Genomic DNA, 18,818 nt, shown 5'->3' with positions numbered 1-18,818 from the left:
CGGGCAGCCCGCGGGCCAGCCTGGCGGGCTCGGACGGCGGCGGCGGCAGCGCCCGCTCCAGCGGCATCAGCCTGGGCTACGACCAACGCCACGGCAGCCCGCGCCCCGGCCGCTCGGACCCGCGCCCCGGCCCCGGGCCGCCGTCGGTGGGCAGCGCCCGCTCCAGCGTGTCCAGTCTGGGCTCCCGCGGCTCGGCCGGCGCCTACGCCGACCTGCTCCCGCCCGGCGCCTGCCCCGCGCCGGCGCGCTCCCCGGAGCCCGCGGGGCCTGCCTCCTTCCCGCTGCCTCCGCTGCAGCTGCCCGCGGCCCGGGAGGGCGGCCCGAGCGCGGCGGAGCGGCGGCTGGAGGCGCTGACCCGAGAGCTGGAGCGGGCGCTGGAGGCGCGCACGGCGCGGGACTACTTCGGTGAGTCCGGCCCCGGGGTCGGAGGCCGGCTGGGCCGAGGCGAGCTCGGGGTGGGCCGAGGGGCCGGGATGGGACAAGCGTGTCTCCAGGGGCGCTGGGGAGCCGGCGACGTTAGTTGCGCGGCGGGCGTGTGAGTGCGAACCGCCGGGTCTGGGGTTTATTTGGAATAGCGGCTCCGCCTCTGGGTCTCCCGGCCGGAGAAGGTGTTCTGGCAGAGTGAGGTGATGCGCTCCTGTTCCTAACTTCATGACAGAATAAGCCGATCTCGGGTAGTTTCTTCTTGATACCTGCCACTCTGCTCGTCCTACTCCATGCTTTGTGGTTAGCTGATCAGCCAAGCTGTGTAGGGACCCCTGCCGTCCTGGGGTGTCTGCCACCAGCAGTATGGGGTGTGGACAGGAGCAGGGAGGTGGAGCGGTCCAGCTACCCCCAGATCCCCCGCCTGACCTGAGGCTTTGGCGATGGTAGCGGCTGGAGGTAGAGTGTGTGGGGGAGAGGACGCCCACCCAGAGGGGGAGGGGACCAAGCCGCTCACACGGGGCTGTCCTCGCTCTGGGTTGTGCAGTGTGTATGGGATGTTTCCACAGGGAATCTTGCTTCACAGCGTTTGCAAAGCCCAGCAGTCTCTGACAGCCTCCATTTCGCGGTCTGACCCTGGTTCCCTGATCCCTGGTCCTTTGGACCATTCCTAGGACTCTCAGGCTTGAGGTTCTGAGGAGAGGCCTGGGGAGGGGGCTTGCTTCCCTCCGGTACTGAGAAGCAGGACGGCTGAGCGCCTGGTTTCCGTGGTTATGGTGCTTGCGACTGAGGCTGTCCTGGAGTATGTATCTTTCATACATTCATTCCAGCTAGCAGCTCAGGACCGCCCTGAACTGGATCTTGAGAGAGGAGGAGGCTGTGACAGGCCAGATGAGGGCATTCCAGGCAGAGGGAAGAATGTGGGTGAAAGGAGGCAAGTAAAGATGGGGATTGTTCCAGTATGCTCCCCGGGCTTGCAGCCCAAGAGGGGTCAGGTGGTCAAGGGAGTTTTTGGGCCATGGGGTCAGCCTGCTTTTGGGAGGGGGCTCACCGAAGGGTTTCATGCTCATCTGGGGGCGGCAGGGTGAGAATGTGTGGTCTGGTAGTTCTTGTGGCCGCTGTCACATGGCCTGGGAGCAGGGAGATGAGTTAGGAAGCTCTTGCCTCTCTTGCCACGCAGGTACCAGGAGCAGAAGCTGGGACTCTCTTCTGAAAACAATGACTTCCAGTACTTTCTCCATGGGAGACTGCCCATTTTCCTGTCCCACACACTGCAGGCCTGGGTGGAGGTGTGTTCTGTGGGCCTCCGTGGCTACTCAGAATCTTGGTGTGAAGTCGAGGTGGCTAGACCCAGGCAGGCAGTGGGAGAAGCGGAGAGCTGATGGTACAAGACCATAGGGGCTAATGGGTTGGCCTTCCCAGAGGGAGCCGCCACTCAGCTCAGCTCCAGCCCATTGAAGCCACCTGGGAGTGGGAGGTGAGCCATGATAGATCTTCGGTTTTTCAAGAGAAGCCAGATCTAAGTTACATTTTCCTGATTTTTAAAAATATGGGCAAATATTTGTTTGAACTTCTGATATTTGACCTTTTGGAGCTATAAAAGTGGCAATTTCCTACAATTCAACCCGAATAGTACAGAATTTTACAAAAGGAAGTCTGCACGAGCTCAGTGATCTCTGGCAAACCTCATCTTTCAGATGTGTTCCTTCCACTCTGTGCCATCCCTTCTTCTCCTTGGCCCTGACGCCAGCTGACGTCCTGGTCCCCCTCTGCCATTCACTGACACCTTTGGAACTTTCCCCTCTCTCCTCCCGAGTTCCACTGCCATTAGCCAGCAAACAGCCCCAGGCTTCTGGAACCTCTTTAACTTTGGTGACCTCTCTGCCTTCTCTTCAGCCACCCACTCCCAGGGCCACACCCTGTTTTTGCTTCACTTCAGCAGCCTTCGGTTCTGACTGCAGCCCGCCTCTCAGCGTCTCTGATTCCTCTGGTGGCTGTCTGCCCTGTGGAGCCCTGACTCCGAGTCCGGGCTGCGGCTCCTTTGCTGCTGCTGTTGCAGGCAGCAGATGGATGGTCGGCACCCTCTGTGGTTTTCTGGTGCCACCCATCTCTCTAAGCCTTGGTCAGTTTCCTCTTTTATTCCCTCAACAAACTGCTTCTCTCCTCCGGCCCCTGCCCTTGCTTTCTACTTTGCTGAAAAAATTGGGGTCAGCAGTTGCAGTCTGTTCCTCTGGCTTCCTGTTCCTTACCCGCAGGCTCTCAGGTACGCATCCAGATCTGAGGATAAGGGTCCTTCTGTCTGCAACTCCACCTCCTCCGTCTTCTGCTTTCCTCTTTCCAATGGCTCTTTTCCTTTGCTTGTAATATGTACAAGGGTCTTTCATTAAAAAAAAAAACCCAAACAAACACAAACCTACATGGCCACAAGGTCTCGTCAGCCCTTTCATCTCATCTTCTCATCCCCGTGTCTAGTTGGCATTGTCTTTGCGTATCTGCGTCTGCTGTCCCCTCAGCCATCTGCTGTCTCCTCTCACTGAACTGGCCCAGCTCTTGCACAGGACCGACGACTCCCCAGCCCCAGCAGGTGTCTGCCAGGCCTCGTTGGTCTGGATCTCACTGCTCCGTCCCACAGCTGGAGTCAACTCTCCTTGAAACGTTGTACTCCCTGAATTTTGGACATTACCTCATGCTCCTGGTTCTCCTCCTTCCGTGTATTTTTATTAAAGTGATGCAAACACATATTTAGAAAAAAGCCAACAGAACCAAAAAACTAAGAATACAAGGTCACAGCCTCCCCTCTTGCCCATCCTCCTGTCTTGCTTTCCACAGGCAGCCGACTTCGTTTGCTATTCTGGTAACTTAGGGAGGTGACAAGGTCAGGTATTCGAAGTTGATGGACAAGAGCAGAGGTGTGAGTCATTTTCACTTTAGAAAGATAAGTGTGCCTGCATTTGGGGGGCGACTTCTGGGGGGCCAGGCTGGAATGCGTGAGAGACTGTGGAAGCAGCCCTTGCGATGAGAATTGAAGATGTTCTGAATCAGGCTAGTGGGAGTGAGGGGAGGGGGTGGAGTCAAGATTAGGGAGTAGAGGAGCTGAGAGTTGGAGCTGGAGGTGAAGGAGGGAGAGGGTAGGCTGTGGTGCTCCCTCAAACCCGGCTATGCAGAAGTGCCATTCCTGGAGTGGGAACCCAGGGGCAAGAGCAGTTTTGTGGGGAGCCTGGAGCTTTTCTCTGGACCTGGAGCGGTCTGAGGCCATGCGGGACGTGAGTCAGTGACTCAGGAGAGTGGTCCAGGTTGGGGCAGAGCGCCGGGAGCCTTCCATGGGGTGACCGGTTAGGAGCATGTTGGGACTGCCCAGGGAAACCTGCAGACATGGTGTTTGGCTTCTGTGTCTTCAAAGCATTTAAGTTAGTAATTAATTTTAGCTTGGGAAGATTTCACCTATAAATCTAGATGTCTAGCTTTTCTTGACAAATTGGTCTTTAGCAATGCTGGGCCCGCATCCCCACCCAGTAGCCGTCAGCAGAGCCGAGGCGTGGCTGCAGCTTCTGGCGGCCATGGCTCTCTTCTCTGTTTACCTGGGTCCCCACCAGCCAGCTTTGCACACCTGCTTGGTTTTCAGGGCGTCTGAACTGGCCCTCCCTTCCCTGGGGAGACCATGGCGTGGGAAGCCCAGGACAGAGCAGGGGAGTACCCACCGGGGCTGGGGAGGGAGAGGAACCAGAAAGCCAGGTGCGGGTCGTATCCTGGAAACCCAGGAGGAGGAGAGTTCCCCCTCCAGCAGGATCAGAACGGGAAGTCCATGGATCTGCATAGTCAAGAGATGACTGAGTGTGGACGAAGTGGTTGTTCTTGACTGAAGGAAGGGGGGAAATGGGGTGGCTGATGGGGGAGGGAGAGATTTTTTAAGACGGGAGAAGCTCAACCATGGTTAAATGTTAAGGAGAGAGATCTGGTAGGAAGCAAGAGGGAGAGGGGGAGGGTATCATGTCCTGGAGCAGCCAGGACACTTAGGGTCTCGATGGCAGGTGGAACCCATCTTCATGCCCTATGTGGGGTGCGTGGGAGACCACTGGTAACTCTGTGAGGGGGACTTCTGATGTCTGGCTGCCGTCTCTGGTTTGGGTCTCCAGGAGGGCTGGCTAGGGAGCCTCAAGGGCTTTGCCCTGGCATTGCTGGTCACCCCCTCCTGCCTTCTGAGCAGCTCTCCCCCCACGCCCCCGCCCCATGCTGCCAGGGGTGGCCCCTGATTCCATCCAGTTAACCTAGATGTCTGCATGGAAACTTCCCTGCCTTATTTCCTTTCAGCTTTTGCTCAAATATCAGCTTGTCTGACCCAGCCTCTGACCACCCTGTTTAAGAGTCACACACTCAGACATATTCTTCATCAGCCTTATTTTCCTCCATAGCACTTGTTTCCCCCGGAGATGTTATCTGTCTGTTTGTCTGTCTCTCTCCACTGGAATACAGGCTGGAGCACAGCCTCCTTGAGGGAGGGCTTGACTGGTACATCGTAGGACCTCCAGCCCCTAAGTTGTGCAGGGCACGTGGCAGGCCATCATGTCCACGCTCTGACTGAATGAGAGGGTAGATTAATCTCATGCTACAGATGAGGAAAGTGGCTGGGGAGGGTCAGCGACTCTGTCCTGGCGGTGCCTGTGTGGGCTTCATTCTTTTTGGTTCATAGACAGCAGAAAGGATTTTCCCTCAGTCCAAGAGCAGGTCCCAGGTGAAGGGGCTCAGAGTGACTTTCTAGGTATGAACATGTCACCATGATTTTGATGGCGAGGACAGCATCAGTTATCTCTGACTCTGTGCCAGGCACTCTGCTAAACTCAATCTTCCCAACAACAGCAACAAACCCTGTTTGTCAGCAACAAGCGCTTCTTGGCCCCATGTTGGCCATTTGTAACCGAGTGACGGAGGCCCAGGGAAGTTCGCCTGCCCAGGGTCAGGCGCGTGGGCAGCATTGGGACTGGGAGTGGGGTGCATGTCCATCCGGCTCCACGGTCACTGTGCTGACCGCTGCTCTCTCTGCCTCTCCTCCCCTAGGCATCTGCATCAAGTGTGGGCTTGGCATCTACGGAGCAAGGCAGGCGTGCCAGGCGATGGGGAGCCTGTATCACACCGATTGCTTCACCTGCGACTCCTGTGGTAGGTCACCTCTTCCCTGTCCCCTTGCACCCTGGACCCCCTTGCACCTAAGTCCCAGGCAGATGGACCACCCGGCTCTGGCACAGGCTGGAGTGTGGAGGAGGCTGAGTTGTGGCCGCTTTCCCTCTGGGCCTGGCCTGTTTGAGGGACCCGGGCCGCTGGGGACGTCTGCTGGGCCCAGGGGAGGCAGGTGTGGGGCCAGGGAGGAGCCTTTGCTGGCTGCAGGGCCGGGCTGCCCTCTGGCCCTCGGCTTCGGAGCCTCCGTCCTGTGCGGGGTGCTGGCGTCTCCCAGCTGCTTGACGGGGCGCGAGGAGCAAGTGCCTCTATCTGCCTGGACATGGGGCCGATATTTCTTCCTCCTGTAATTTTATTTTTTGTCTCAGTTTTACACACAGTTTAAAGTATAACTGTTATTATATAACCTAGAGAAAGTTATAAAAAGAAAAAAGCAACTGTAATCTGACCAACCTAATAAATCTGCACTCTTGATTTTCCTACTGTTCCCTGACTTTGCCCCAAGCAGCCATCTTTTATTTATCTACCCTAAACATTTTAATATTTTATTTTATAAAAGTAGAACATATGCACAGTGTTAAGTCAAACAGTTGTGAAAAGCTATTTTTGCAACAGCAAAAACCACTTATCTTTCCACTCCTGGTCCTGTTTGCTGGCGGCAGCCGCCTCGGACTTTTCGGCAGTTTCTTCTAGGCGACATCTCCCTCTCACCAACCCGTCCACTAGTATTTCTTGATATATCAATTTTAGGCAAGATTTACCTAGTTCTGCTGTGATCAGTGAGGAAGAGCTTCTCTCCTTCCGTCTTGTTCATGTGGTCAGATCGTAAGTTGTGGTTAAGTCAATAAACCAGATTTATGTTGCTGTGACTATATAAATATTATTCACTGCAGAGCCAAGAATTATGCTGTGATTACATCGCCCTTTTTCTATAGTCTTTTACGTTTCCTGGAGTTTTTTCTTTTTTAACCTTTTCCTCCTTGTATTGTCTAGCTTTATCATATCTTCAGGGTTTTTTCCCTCCCAAATGCTCCATTATATCAGGCATTCTCTGAGTTCCCACTGGGAGCCCCTGGCCTCTTGTCAGTCTGAGCCAGTTGCCCTCTAGACCTCTGTGGAGTGCTCATTCTGTGCCTTCCCATGTGGACTCCCTGGATTTCCTGGAAGCTTTTAGCTGCAGAAAACAGAGAAGTTGCTGAAAAAGCTTAAACTTTAAGAATATTTCTTGGCTCACTGAAGTGGGATTCCAGTAACAGGGCTGGCTTCAGGCTGGGATTGATCTGGTCACTGAAGCCCTATGATTAGCTTGGCTGAGTTTCCCTTGGGTTTGGCTTATCCTTGTGGCAACTTCTCTCATGGTGGTGAAATGTCTAAGGCAGCTTGAGACTTCTGCTGGCCTACCCCTGGTCGGGAGGAAGAAGGGACATCTCTTCTGGGCACATTTTTGAGGTAGGGAAACTTCTTCTCCAGAAAACACCTAGCAAATATCTCCTTGTATGTCAATGATCAGATCATCTCACACGTCCATTCCTGAGCCGGTCCCACTGGCTAGGGAGGGTGCGCTGACTTGATTGACTGACTTGCCTGAGTCTCTCAACCAATATTGTAAAAAGGGAAGAGGAATCATCTTTATGCTAATCAAGCACAGCCATAGACAGTGGGCGTGGATTCTGGTTTCCCTTGGACACACTGGCTGAGGGGCGGTTAGATACTGAATGCAAGTTGGAGAAAAAGGGCGGAATCAAAGCTGTGAAGCAACGAAAAATGTCTCCCAACATTTTGCTATAGTTATCTAAAAAAGGGCACATGGAAAGTAAATTTTCTGAATTCTGATCTGTCTAAACTGCCTTTATTCTACCCTCACACTTAATTTATAGTTTGGCTGGGAATAGATTTCCAAATTGGAAAAAAGTTTCACCCAGCATTTTGAAGTCATAGTTTTATCTTCCAGCAGCCATGGTTGCTGCTAAATTCTGATGCCATTCTGATTCTCATTTGTGTGTGTGTGTGTGTGTGTGTGAGATTTGTTTTTCCTTCCGGGAGCTCTCAAGAAGAGGGCTGTCGTGTTGCACAAATCCTGGCTGTCATGGCCTCTGGGAGTGTCTGTGTACTGCGCAGTTCCAGGGAGCACCGTTTACGTAAATACAACGGGAACGGTGCTCCTGAAGCTGTGCAATGCAGGAGTCAGGCTTAGGAGATTTTGTTTATGTTTAGTGTAGGCTTTTTGCCATCCCTTGTGCTGGACACGTGCAGAGCCCTGTTAGACTGGAGACTTGTCCCTCAGTTCTGGGAATTTTTCTTGTACTATTTATTTTATTTATTCCCTTTCCCTCTGGAACTGAAATCAGCAGTATATAATCAAGGTAAGGTATTAGGACTGAGTTGAGTTTATCTGAAGAATACTAGAGGGGATTCACATTGGAAAATTCATGAATGTAATTCACCTCATTAGCAAAAGAGAAAAACTGTACAATCATTTCAATAGATGTGGAAAAAGCAGTCAATAAAATTCAACATTCATTCATGATGGAAATTCTTAGCAAGCTAGGACTGAAAGTGGACTTCTTAAGCCAGGTAAAAGTTGGTTCCTAAATATCCATGCAAACATTGTACTCAGCGATGAAATAGGAGAAAAATGGACCTTTAAATGAGAAGACAATGATGCCTGCAATCATGTCTTCTGTTCAGCATTGTACTGGAGGTCTTAGTCATTTCAGTAAGACAAGAAAAATAAATAAATAAATAAATAAATAAATGTACCATATTCATGGATGGGTATATTCAATAGTGTAGAGATGTCAGTTTTTTTTTTTCCAAATTGATGTATTCAATTCCATTGCAATTCCAATTAAGCAGGTTTTCATGAATTTGACAAACTCATTCTAAAATTTAAATAGAAGAGCAAAAGGCTAAGAATAGTCAAGATGATCTTGAAGAAGAGCAAGTTCCACTACCAGGTATCAACATGTATTGTATAGTTACATTAGTTTCATGTGGTATTGGTGCAAGGACAGATGGACCAGTGACACAGAATGGAGAGACCAGAAACAGACCCATGCTTGTGTGAAAGCTTGACAGGTGATAGAAATGGCATAGCAGATGGTTCTGGGAAAATCAGTTATCCGTATAATAAAATGAAAGCACATCCAAGTGGATCAAAGACTTAAACATGTAAAGAAAACATGAGAATCTTAGGAGTAAATATAGAAGCATATTTTTAGCAATTTTCTGCTCAGAAAGATTTTCTTTCCACATAAAAAGTGCCAAACATAAAAGAAAGGATTGACAAATTTCGCTACATTAGAATTAAAAGACACCACAAAGCACATGGTAAATCAAGCCATATACTACCAGACACATAACTTCCAAGCATTATTTTCCAGAATATTTAAAATACTTTCACATATCAATTAGAAAAAAAAGTACAGGTAATTTGAAATGTTCTTTTATAGTTTGACTCAGATGTGTGTATGTGTGGATTTTCTTTTATTTGTCCTGCTTGGTGTTCATTTTGACTCTTGAATCTGAAGATTCAGGTCTTTTATCAATTTAGGAAAAATCTCAGCTGTGTTATTTTCAAAAAGTGTTTCTCTCCTGTTCTCTTGATTATTTGCTTCTAGAATTCGCGTTACAGATATTAGACTTTCTCATTCTATTCTCTGTCGCTTAACCGCTCCTTCATGTTATCCATTTGTCTCCCTTCGCTACATCCTGTTTAGTTTCTTCAGCTCTGTCTTCCAGAAGCTGAAAATAGGATCACTGATTTTTCTCTTCAGCTGTGTTAATCTCCTGTTGAACTCTTTCATTGAGTTTTTCATTTCAGCGATTGGATTCTTTTTATTTCTAGAAGTTCTTTTTGTTTCTTTTTGCAAATCTGCCTCAACGTTTTTGATAGTCTCATGTTTTTTGTTTTTTCGTTTTCCTTTTTCTCCCCAAAGCCCCCCAGTCCGTAGTTGTATATTCTTAGTTGTGGGTCCTTCTAGTTGTGGCATGTGGGATGCTGTCTCAGCGTGGTTTGATGAGCAGTGCCATGTCCACGCCCAGGATTCGAACCGATGAAACACTGGGCCACCTGAAGCGGAGTGTGTGAACTTAACCACTCGGCCACGGGGCCAGCCCCGATAGTCTCTTGTTTTTTATCAAGATTTCAAATATTTACAGAGTGTAAAACACACTAGTCTTCCGTGTACTACAGCTTGATGCATTTTTACACACCTGCATGCTCATGTCGTCACCACCCAGATCAATGTGTAGAACATTTCCATCTCCCCAGAAGATTCCCTTATGCCCCCTCTCAGTCATCTCTACATGGACTTTTGAGCTGTTCCCATAATTTGGTGATCGTAAACAAAACTCTTCTGAGCATTTGTGTACATGCCTGTTGATGGGATTTATTTCTCTAGCAGTGGTGTTGCTGACTCATGGGGTAGCATTTGTGTAACTTTATATATGCTGCTAAATGGTTACCAGAGTAGACAAACCAATTTATAATCCCATTGGCAACGTGTGAGAATTCCAGTTTCCCCTCATTCCCGCTGGCGCTTTGCGTGGTCGGTCTTTGAGCCGTTCTGGTGGGGGTGGACGGGAAATGAGATTTAATTTAAATTTCCCTGATGAGCAGTGATGAGTTGTACACCGTTTCGTGTGTTTCTTGGCCATTCAAATGCCTTTGTAAAGTGCCTTTTGACGTCTTTTGCCCATTTTTAAATTGGGTTGTTTGAATTTTGCTTATAGATTTGTAGGAGTTCTTTGTGCATCTTGGATAAAAGTTCACTGTTGGATATATGTGTTGTGAATTCTTTTCCTAACCTATTCTTGCTTCATTACTTTCTGAATGATGTCTTCTGATGAGAAGAAATTCTTTATAAAGTCCAATTTATCCTTTTTTGTTTGTTTACAGTTATTGCTTTTAATGTGCTGTCCAAGAATTCTTTGTAGTCTCACGTTTTGGACATCTGTGTTTATTTTGTAAGCATATTAAACATACCTATTCTGTATTCCGTATCTAATAATCCCGATTTCTGATGACTTTTGAAAGCCTCCTTACGTTATTTTTGTTTCTCTTCACTCTTGGTCATGATACCTTTTTTCTTGTTGTGTTTTGTAGTTTGTTTTTCTTTTAAAAGGTTTTTATTTTTCCTTTTTCTTCCCAAAGCCGCCTGGTACATAGTTGTGTATTTTAGTTGTGGGTCCTTCTAGTTGTGCCATGTGGGACGCCACCTCAGCATGGCTTGATGAGTGGTGCCATGTCCACACCCAGGATCCAAACTGGCGAAACCCCGGGCTGCTGAAGCTGAGCAAAGGAACTTAACCACTCAGCCGCGGGGCCGGCCCCTGTTTTGTAGTTTTTGATTGTGGAAGTCTGTCTGTCAGGATTCGTTGAGGTTGGTATTTTTGAAGATACATTTCCCCAGGGAATGTTTTGAAACTTTTGATTAAGGAATGTTTTAAACTTGAATGAGGGCAAATATATATTTTCTTTCGTAAGTATTCTTATGTACTCATGGACTTTTTATTCATGCAATACAGTCGTTCTTCTTCTTCTTCTTCTTCTTTTTTTTTTTTGCTAAGGAAGATTAGCCCCGATCTAACATCTGTTGCCAGTCTTCCTCTTTTTTTGCTTGAGGAAGGTTAGTCCTGAACTAACATCTGTGCCAGTCTTCCTCCACTGTATATGTGGGTTGCCACCACAGCACGGCTGACAAGTAGTGTAGATCCATGCCTGGGATCCCAACCCGCGAACCTGGGCTGCTAAAACAGAATGTGCCAAACTTAACCACTACACCATGGGGCCGGCCCTGGTTGTTATTCTTTTTGATGCACAAATTGTCTCAAATTTGGCCAGAGGAATTGCCTTCCAGTTGGCTCCTGTGCCCTTTTGACATGTCCTCATCATTCTTTGAGTACTTCTTTACTCTGGCATGAGATATTCTAGGTTTATCTTTGTTTTTATTTTTTTATTATTTATTTATTTATTTACTTTTTGAGGAAGATTAACCCTGAACTAACATCTGCTGCCAATCTTCCTCTTTTGGCTGAGGAAGACTGGCCCTGAGCTAACCTCCATGCCCATCTTCCTCCACTTTATCTGTGGGACGCCTGCCACAGTATGGCTTGCCAAGTCTGCACCCGGGATCTGAACCAGTGAACATCAGGCCACCGAAGGGGAACGTGGGCACTTAACTGCTGTACCACTGGGCCGGCCCCTGTTTTTATTTTTAATTGAGTACAATTTACATATAATACAGCAAGCAGATCTTAAATATGTACTTAAAAGATTTTGGATAAATGTAGACATTTATATAACTCATACCCCTAACTCATCTTTCTCAAAGATACATAACATTTTAAACACCCTAGAAACTTCTGTCTTGCCCTTTTTCAGTTGATCCCTGTATGTTCCCTTATCACACTTATCTAACCGCCATACACTAGTTTTGTCTCTTCTAGAACTTCATATAATGTGGTCATATAGTACGTACTACTTTGTGGCTAATTTTTTTTTTTAAGATTTTATTTTTCCCTTTTACCCCAAAGCCCCCCAGTACATAGTTGTGTATTTTTAGTTGTGGGTCCTTCTAGTTGTGCTATGTGGGACGCCGCCTCAGTGTGGCCTGATGAGTGGTGCCATGTCCATGCCCAGGATCCAAACTGGTGAAACCCTGGGCCGCTGAAGCAGAGCGCACGAACTTAACCACTCGGCCACGGGGCCGCCCCCATGTCTTTTTTTTTTTTTTTAACCCATGTTGTTGCACATTTAATAGCTCACCTTTTCTTATTGCTGGGCAGGATTCTGTCGTATGAATATGCCACAATTTGTTTATCCATTTAACTCTTGGTAGATACTAGATTGTGCTGTGAACATTCTTGTAGAGGTCATCTGTGGGCAAATGTTTTCATTTCTCTTGGGTAAATTCGAAGGAGTGGAATTTCTGGGTCACAGGTTAAGTGTATGTTTAACTTCATCAGAGACTGCCAGACTGTTTTCCAAAGGGTTGTACCGTTTTATACTCCCACTAGACGTGTAAGAGAGTTGGATTATTCTACATATTTGCCAACAATTGGTATTTTAGTCTTTTTAGTTCTAGCCGTTCTTATGGCTGTGAAGTGGTATCATATTGTGGTTTTAATTTGCATTTCCCTGATCACTAATGAGGTTGAGCATCTTTTTGTCTGCTTCTTAGCCATTTATATCTTCTTTTGTGAAGTCTGTTCAAGTCTTTGGCCCAGTTTTAATTGGGAGTTATTTGTCTTTTATTATTTCGTTGTGGGAATATGTATATGTGTTCTGAGTACAAGTTGTTTTCAGATGTGTGTTTTGTGAATATTTTCTCCCAGGGTGATTTTTAAAAGTATTTTTAATGATATCTTTTAAATTTTGATGAAATCCAATTTGTCAGTTTTTTTGTTTTATGGTTTTTGTTTCTGTGACTTAAAAAAATTTTGTCCCCCTTTAAGTCATGAAGATAGTCTCCTATGGTTTTTTTTTTTTTTTTTTTTTAGAAATTTAGGTTTCTCATTTTTATGTTCAGGTTGATAACCCATTTTGTATTAATTTTTTGTATATGGTATGAGGAAAGGAATTTTCCTTTTTTCCCCATATGGCTATCAAGTTGTTCCAGCACCATGTGCTGAAAAGACTTTGCTTTCCCACTTGTACATTTGTTCAAATATTTAGGGGTCTGTTTTTGGACTCTGTTCTGTCCCACTGATCTTTTTGTCTCTCCTTACCCCGATGTTGCACTGTTTTGATTACTATAAATCTTAAAATAAGTAGTCTAAGTCTTCCAGCTTTGCTGATCTTTTTCAAGATTATTTTGGCTATTCTAGGTTCTTTGTATTTTTATATACATTTTAAAATTGGCACATCAGTTTCCACATACACACAAAAAAGAGTGCTGGGATCTTGACTGGGTGGCGTTGAATGTCTAGATCAGTTTGGTGAGAATTGATGTGAGAACATTTGAAGCCATAATGCTGGTTGTCAGGCACTGTGCAGGGTCTGACACTTTTCCCTGCTTGCAAGCTGACAAGTTAGCCAGCCGCCGTTTCGCAGATGCTGGCTGGAGACACGAGCCTCCTGGGGCAGACACTGAGCACCTCAAGGGGCACGAGCCTCATGTTCACATCAGTTCTGCGTGTCCTCCTGAGTCCCACAGGAGTGACGTGGAGTGGCCCAGGTGGATGCTGCACATGCAGTAGGTGTATGGCAGGGCTGAGGAACCCTGAGCTTAGGGAGCTCCGGTATTTTAGAATGGGTTTCCAGGGGCCAGCCCCTGTGGCCGAGTGGTTAAGTTCATGCGCTCCGCTGCGGCGGCCCAGGGTTTCGCTGGTTCGAGTCCTGGGCGCGGACACGGCACCGCTCATCGGGCCATGCTGGGGTGGCGTCCCATATGCTGCGGCTAGAGGGACCCACAACTGAAAAAAAGTACACAGCTATGTACTGGTGGGCTTTGGGGAGAAAAAGGAAAAATCGAAAAAAAAAAAATCTCCTATTAGAATCAGTTTCCAGCAAAGCTGTCTGACCCCTCTCCTGGAGAAACACGTTATCTTTATTATACTGGACGGCAAACACACCTGCTGTCTGCTTCCGAGGGAGGTGCTCTCTCTGTCTTCTAAGCAGTTTGCTCCACAAATGCTCTTGGAAAGATAATCCAGAACAAAAGCTGCCAGCCCTTTGTTTGTAACATGGGCAGAAATGGGAGAGACCCAATGGAGAACTATCTTCCAGCAATGGTACATCTCCCTGTGAAGGTTTTCTAAAGTTTCTCTCAGGAAAGTTTGGTTTTGCAGAGTAAGGTCAGATACATCTTTCATTAAATTTATCCCTTAGTATTTTATGGGTTTTTTTTTTTTTTTTTTGAGGAAGACTGGCCCTGAGCTAACATCCATGCCCATCTTCCTCTACTTTATATGTAGGACACCTACCACAGCATGGCTTGCCAAGTGGTGCCATGTCTGCACCTGGGATCCGAGCCTTTGAACCCTGGGCCGCTGAAGCGGAACGTGCGCACTTAACCGCTGTGCCACCGGGATGGCCCGCTTATGGTTTTTTTTTGATGCTATTATAAATGTAATTTTTAAAATTGTAAGTTCATTTTCCGATCATTTGTTGCTAGAAGATAAACATATATTTGATTTTCATATGCTGATCACCTATCCTACAACCTTGCTAAACCCATTGATTAGTTCTAGTAGTTTTTTTGTAGATTCCTTATGATTTTCTACATAACACAGTCATGTCATCTGTGTTTAAAGATAGTTTCACTTCTTCGTCTCCAACCTTTTATTGTTTTCACCTGTCTGATTGCACTGCCTGGGGCCTTTGGTACGGTGTTGAATCCTGAGGGGAGAAGCACTTGCTGTTTGGCCGTTATGCCTGATGTTGGCTGCAGGCTTGCGCGGATGCCCGTCATCACTTCTTCTGGTGGAGGGGCTTCCCTCTTGTTGCTTGTTAGGCCTTGCTGTCTTCCTCCTGACTCCAATGGGAATGCCTCTCACAGCTGCTGCCAGGTCTGCTGGGGCTGCTGTTCTGACAGGGACGCCTCTTTCTTTTTTTGTTTTTGTTTAATTTATTTAAACTAAAAACAAAAAAAAATAGTTCACCTGTTTCTCCCACATGCCAACCCCCACCTCTTGCAACCACCAGCCTGTTCTCTGTGTCTGTGAGCTTGGTGGTTGTTTTTTTAGACTCCACATATAAGAGAGATCATATGGTTTTTGTCTTTCTCTGTCAGATTTATTTCATTAGCATAATGTCTTTGAGGTCAGTCCATGTTGTCACAAATGGCAAGGTTTCATTCTTTTTTATGATTGAATAATATTCCATTGTATGTATACACCACAATTTCTTTATCCATTCATCCATCAATGAACACTTAGCTGTTTCCATATCTTGGCTATTGTGAATAAGGCTGCAGTGAACATAGGGGTGCAGACATTTTTTCAAATTAGTCTTTTCATTTCCTCAGATAAATACCCAGAAGTGGAATAGCTGGATCGTATGGTAGTTCTATTTTTAATTTTTTGAGGAACTTCTATACTGTTTTCTATAATGGCTGCACCTGTTTACATTCCCGCCAGCAGTGTACAAGGGTTCTCTTTTATCCACATCTTCTCCAACACTTGTTATCTCTTGTCTTTTTGGTAATAGCCATTCTAACAGGTGTGAGGTGATATCTCATGGTGGTTTTGATTTGCATTTCCCTGACGATTAAGTGATGTTGAACATCTTTTCATGTACCTTTTGGCCTTGAAAAATGTCCTCCTTGGAAAAATGTCTATTCGAATCTTCTGCCCACTTTTTAATTGGATTTTTTCTCTTTTTGCTACTGAGTTTATGAGATCTTTATATATTTTGGATATTTTCCCCTTATCACATTTATGATTTGTAATCATTTTCTCCCATTCAGTAGGTTGCCTTTTCATTTTGTTGTTTCCTTTGCTGTGCAGAGCTTTTTAGTCTGGTGTAGTCTCACTTCTTTATTTTTGCTTTTGTTGCTTTTGCTTTTGGTGTCTGAGTCAAAACATCGTCGCCAAGACTGATGTCATGAAGCTTTTCTCCTGTGTTTTCTTCTAGGAGTTTTATGGTTTCAGGTGTTACATTCAAGTCTTTGATCCACTTTGAATTAATTTTTGTATGTGGTGTAAGATAGTGGTCCACTTTTATTCTGTTTGCAGGTGGCTGTTCAGTTTTCCCATTTATTGAAGAAACTGTCCTTTCCCCATTGTATGTTCTTGGCTCCTTTGTCATAAATTAATTGACCATATATGTGTGGATTTATTTTTGGGCTCTCCTTTCTATTCCGTTGATCTCTGTGTCTGTTTTTTTTTTTTTTAATGTGTCTGTTTTTGTGCCAATACCATACTTTTTTTGTTACTATAGCTGTGTAATACAGTTTGAAATCAGGGAACGTGATGCCTCCAGCTTTGTCCTTTCTCAAGATTACTTTGGCTATTTGGGATCTTTTGAGGTTTCATATACATTTTAGGGTTGTGTTTTCTGTTTCTGTGAACAGTACCATTGGAATTTTGATAAGGATTGCACTGAATCTGTATATTTCTTTGGGTAGTATAGATATTTAACAATGTTAATTCTTCCAATCCATGAGCATGGAATGTCTTTCCATTTATTTGTGAGGTCTTCAATTCTTTCATCAATGTTTTACAGTTTTCAGTGTACATACAGGTCTTTTACCTCCTTTGTTAAATTTATTCCTAGGTATTTTATTCTTTTTGATGCAGTTTAAATGGGATTGTCAGGGCTGGCCCCGTGGCCGAGTAGTTAAGTTTGCAAACTCCGCTTTGGTGGCCCAGGGTTTCGCCAGTTCGAGTCCTGGGTGTGGACGTGGCACCACTCATCAAGCCATGCTGAGGTGGCATCCAACATGCCACAACTAGAAGGACCCACAACTAAAAATACACAACTATGTACTGGGGGTCTTTGGGGAGAAAAAGGAAAAAAAAAATCTTTAGAAAAATAAAAAGTAAATGGGATTGTTTTCTTGATTTCTCCGATAGTTCATATTAGCGTAAAAAATGCACTAGATTTTTGTGTATTGATTTTATATCCTTCAACTTTGTGGAATTTGTTTATTAGTTCTAACAGTTTTTTGATGGAGTCTTTAGGATTTTCTATATATAATGCTGTGTCATCTGCAACTAGTGATAGCTGCACTTCTTCCTTCCTGATTTGGATGCGTTTTATTTCTTTTTCTTGCCTAATTGCTGTGCCTAGGACTTCCACTACTATGCTGAATAAAAGTAGTGAGAGTGGGCATCTTGGTCTTATTCCTGATCTTAGAGGAAAAGCGTTCAGCTTTTCACTGTTGAGTGTAATGTTAGCCTTTATTGTGTTGAGGTATGTTTCCTCTCTACTCCCTTTATTGAGAGTTTTTATCATAAATGAACGTTGAATTTTTTCAAATGCTTTTTCTGTGTGTTGAGATGATCATGTGATTTTTATCCTTCGTTTTGTTAATGTGGTATATCACATTGATTGATTGGTTTGCGGATGTTGAACCATCCTTGCATCCCTGAAATAGGGGACAGCTCTTTCATATTGGGCTCCTTCACCTGGTGAGAGTTGTACTTCTAACGCTCGTGGATTAAGAAAATTCATTCTGAAAAGTCGGATCTGAATTCAACTGAACTTCAAGCGAATGTTTGTTTTTTTATATTAATCCAAATGTCAATTTAAATTTGAAAAGTTCTTCATATATTTGCTTTGATAACCTCTTACAACAAACAGTTCTGGTGACATGATGTTTTAAATTTTACAAAAATATTAATTAGTGTAATGATAACATGACATTCAAGGGAAATTTTAAAGTTTGTCTGTAATCCGATTCTCATCTGTTGGAGGAGGGTGCTGAGAAGTGGCAGCAGGGGCCTCACCCCTGGTCTCCAGTGGCCCAGGGACCCCCTTCTCCACCCTCATCCTTGCAGGGAGACGACTCCGAGGGAAAGCGTTCTACAACGTGGGTGAGAAAGTGTACTGCCAAGAGGACTTCCTGGTGAGTCAAAGCTGTGCCCTGGGTCGGGGCAGGGGTGGGGAGCCTCCTTCTGATTCACATGGACGCCTGAGGCCAGGAGGCAGGTGCTGGCTGGGTGGTGAGTGCCCCTTTGTCATGTAACATCCTGGATCCTGTGTCCCCTCCCAGTACTCCGGGTTCCAGCAAACGGCTGACAAGTGTAGCGTGTGTGGACACCTCATCATGGAGATGGTGAGAGCCTCCCCAGGCTTCTGGAGCCCCTCTGACATGGGCGGAGTCTCAGGGCCCCCCCGCTCTTTCACCTGTTGCAGATCTGCTGGGGGCTCAGAGCCAGGGCCTCTTCCGGGGGCTGTGCTGAGCCTTCCACCTGCACTGACCCCTCGGTGCCTCCCACCCCCAGATCCTGCAGGCCCTCGGGAAGTCCTACCACCCAGGCTGCTTCCGGTGCTCCGTGTGCAATGAGTGCCTGGATGGGGTGCCCTTCACTGTGGATGTGGAGAACAACATCTACTGTGTCAGAGACTATCACACGTGAGTAGCTGGCGCTGTGGAACAGGTGTGACTCCCCCTGTTTCTTCTGCCTCCCTGGAAGCATTCTCCTAGCCTGCCTGCCTGTGCTCTCCATTCTTGGCCTTTTCACTTCCGGCCTCACCTTGTGCTCTCAGTGGTTGGGGCGGGCACAAATCTCTGCCTCGAGTCCTCTCTCTCTGGTGGTTCAGCCACCAGCCATGT

General features: G+C 46.3%; 1 protein-coding gene across 1 annotated transcript in view; it reads left to right on the top strand.

Moving 5' to 3' along the window:
- Nucleotides 1-18,818, top strand: part of WTIP (WT1 interacting protein) — a 28,556-nt gene that overhangs the window by 4,318 nt on the left and 5,420 nt on the right. The window contains exons 3-7 of the mRNA XM_046682201.1: nt 2-405; nt 5,476-5,577; nt 18,040-18,107; nt 18,255-18,317; nt 18,487-18,617. Of these exons, the coding sequence (XP_046538157.1) occupies nt 2-405; nt 5,476-5,577; nt 18,040-18,107; nt 18,255-18,317; nt 18,487-18,617 (768 nt within the window). The remainder of the gene's footprint in view (nt 1; nt 406-5,475; nt 5,578-18,039; nt 18,108-18,254; nt 18,318-18,486; nt 18,618-18,818) is intronic.

This window comes from Equus quagga, chromosome 13, assembly GCF_021613505.1.
Source record: "Equus quagga isolate Etosha38 chromosome 13, UCLA_HA_Equagga_1.0, whole genome shotgun sequence".
Taxonomy (NCBI): Eukaryota; Metazoa; Chordata; class Mammalia; order Perissodactyla; family Equidae; genus Equus; species Equus quagga.
The sequence above is the reverse complement of the archived record's forward strand: the minus strand, read 5'-3'. Positions and strand labels throughout refer to the sequence as shown.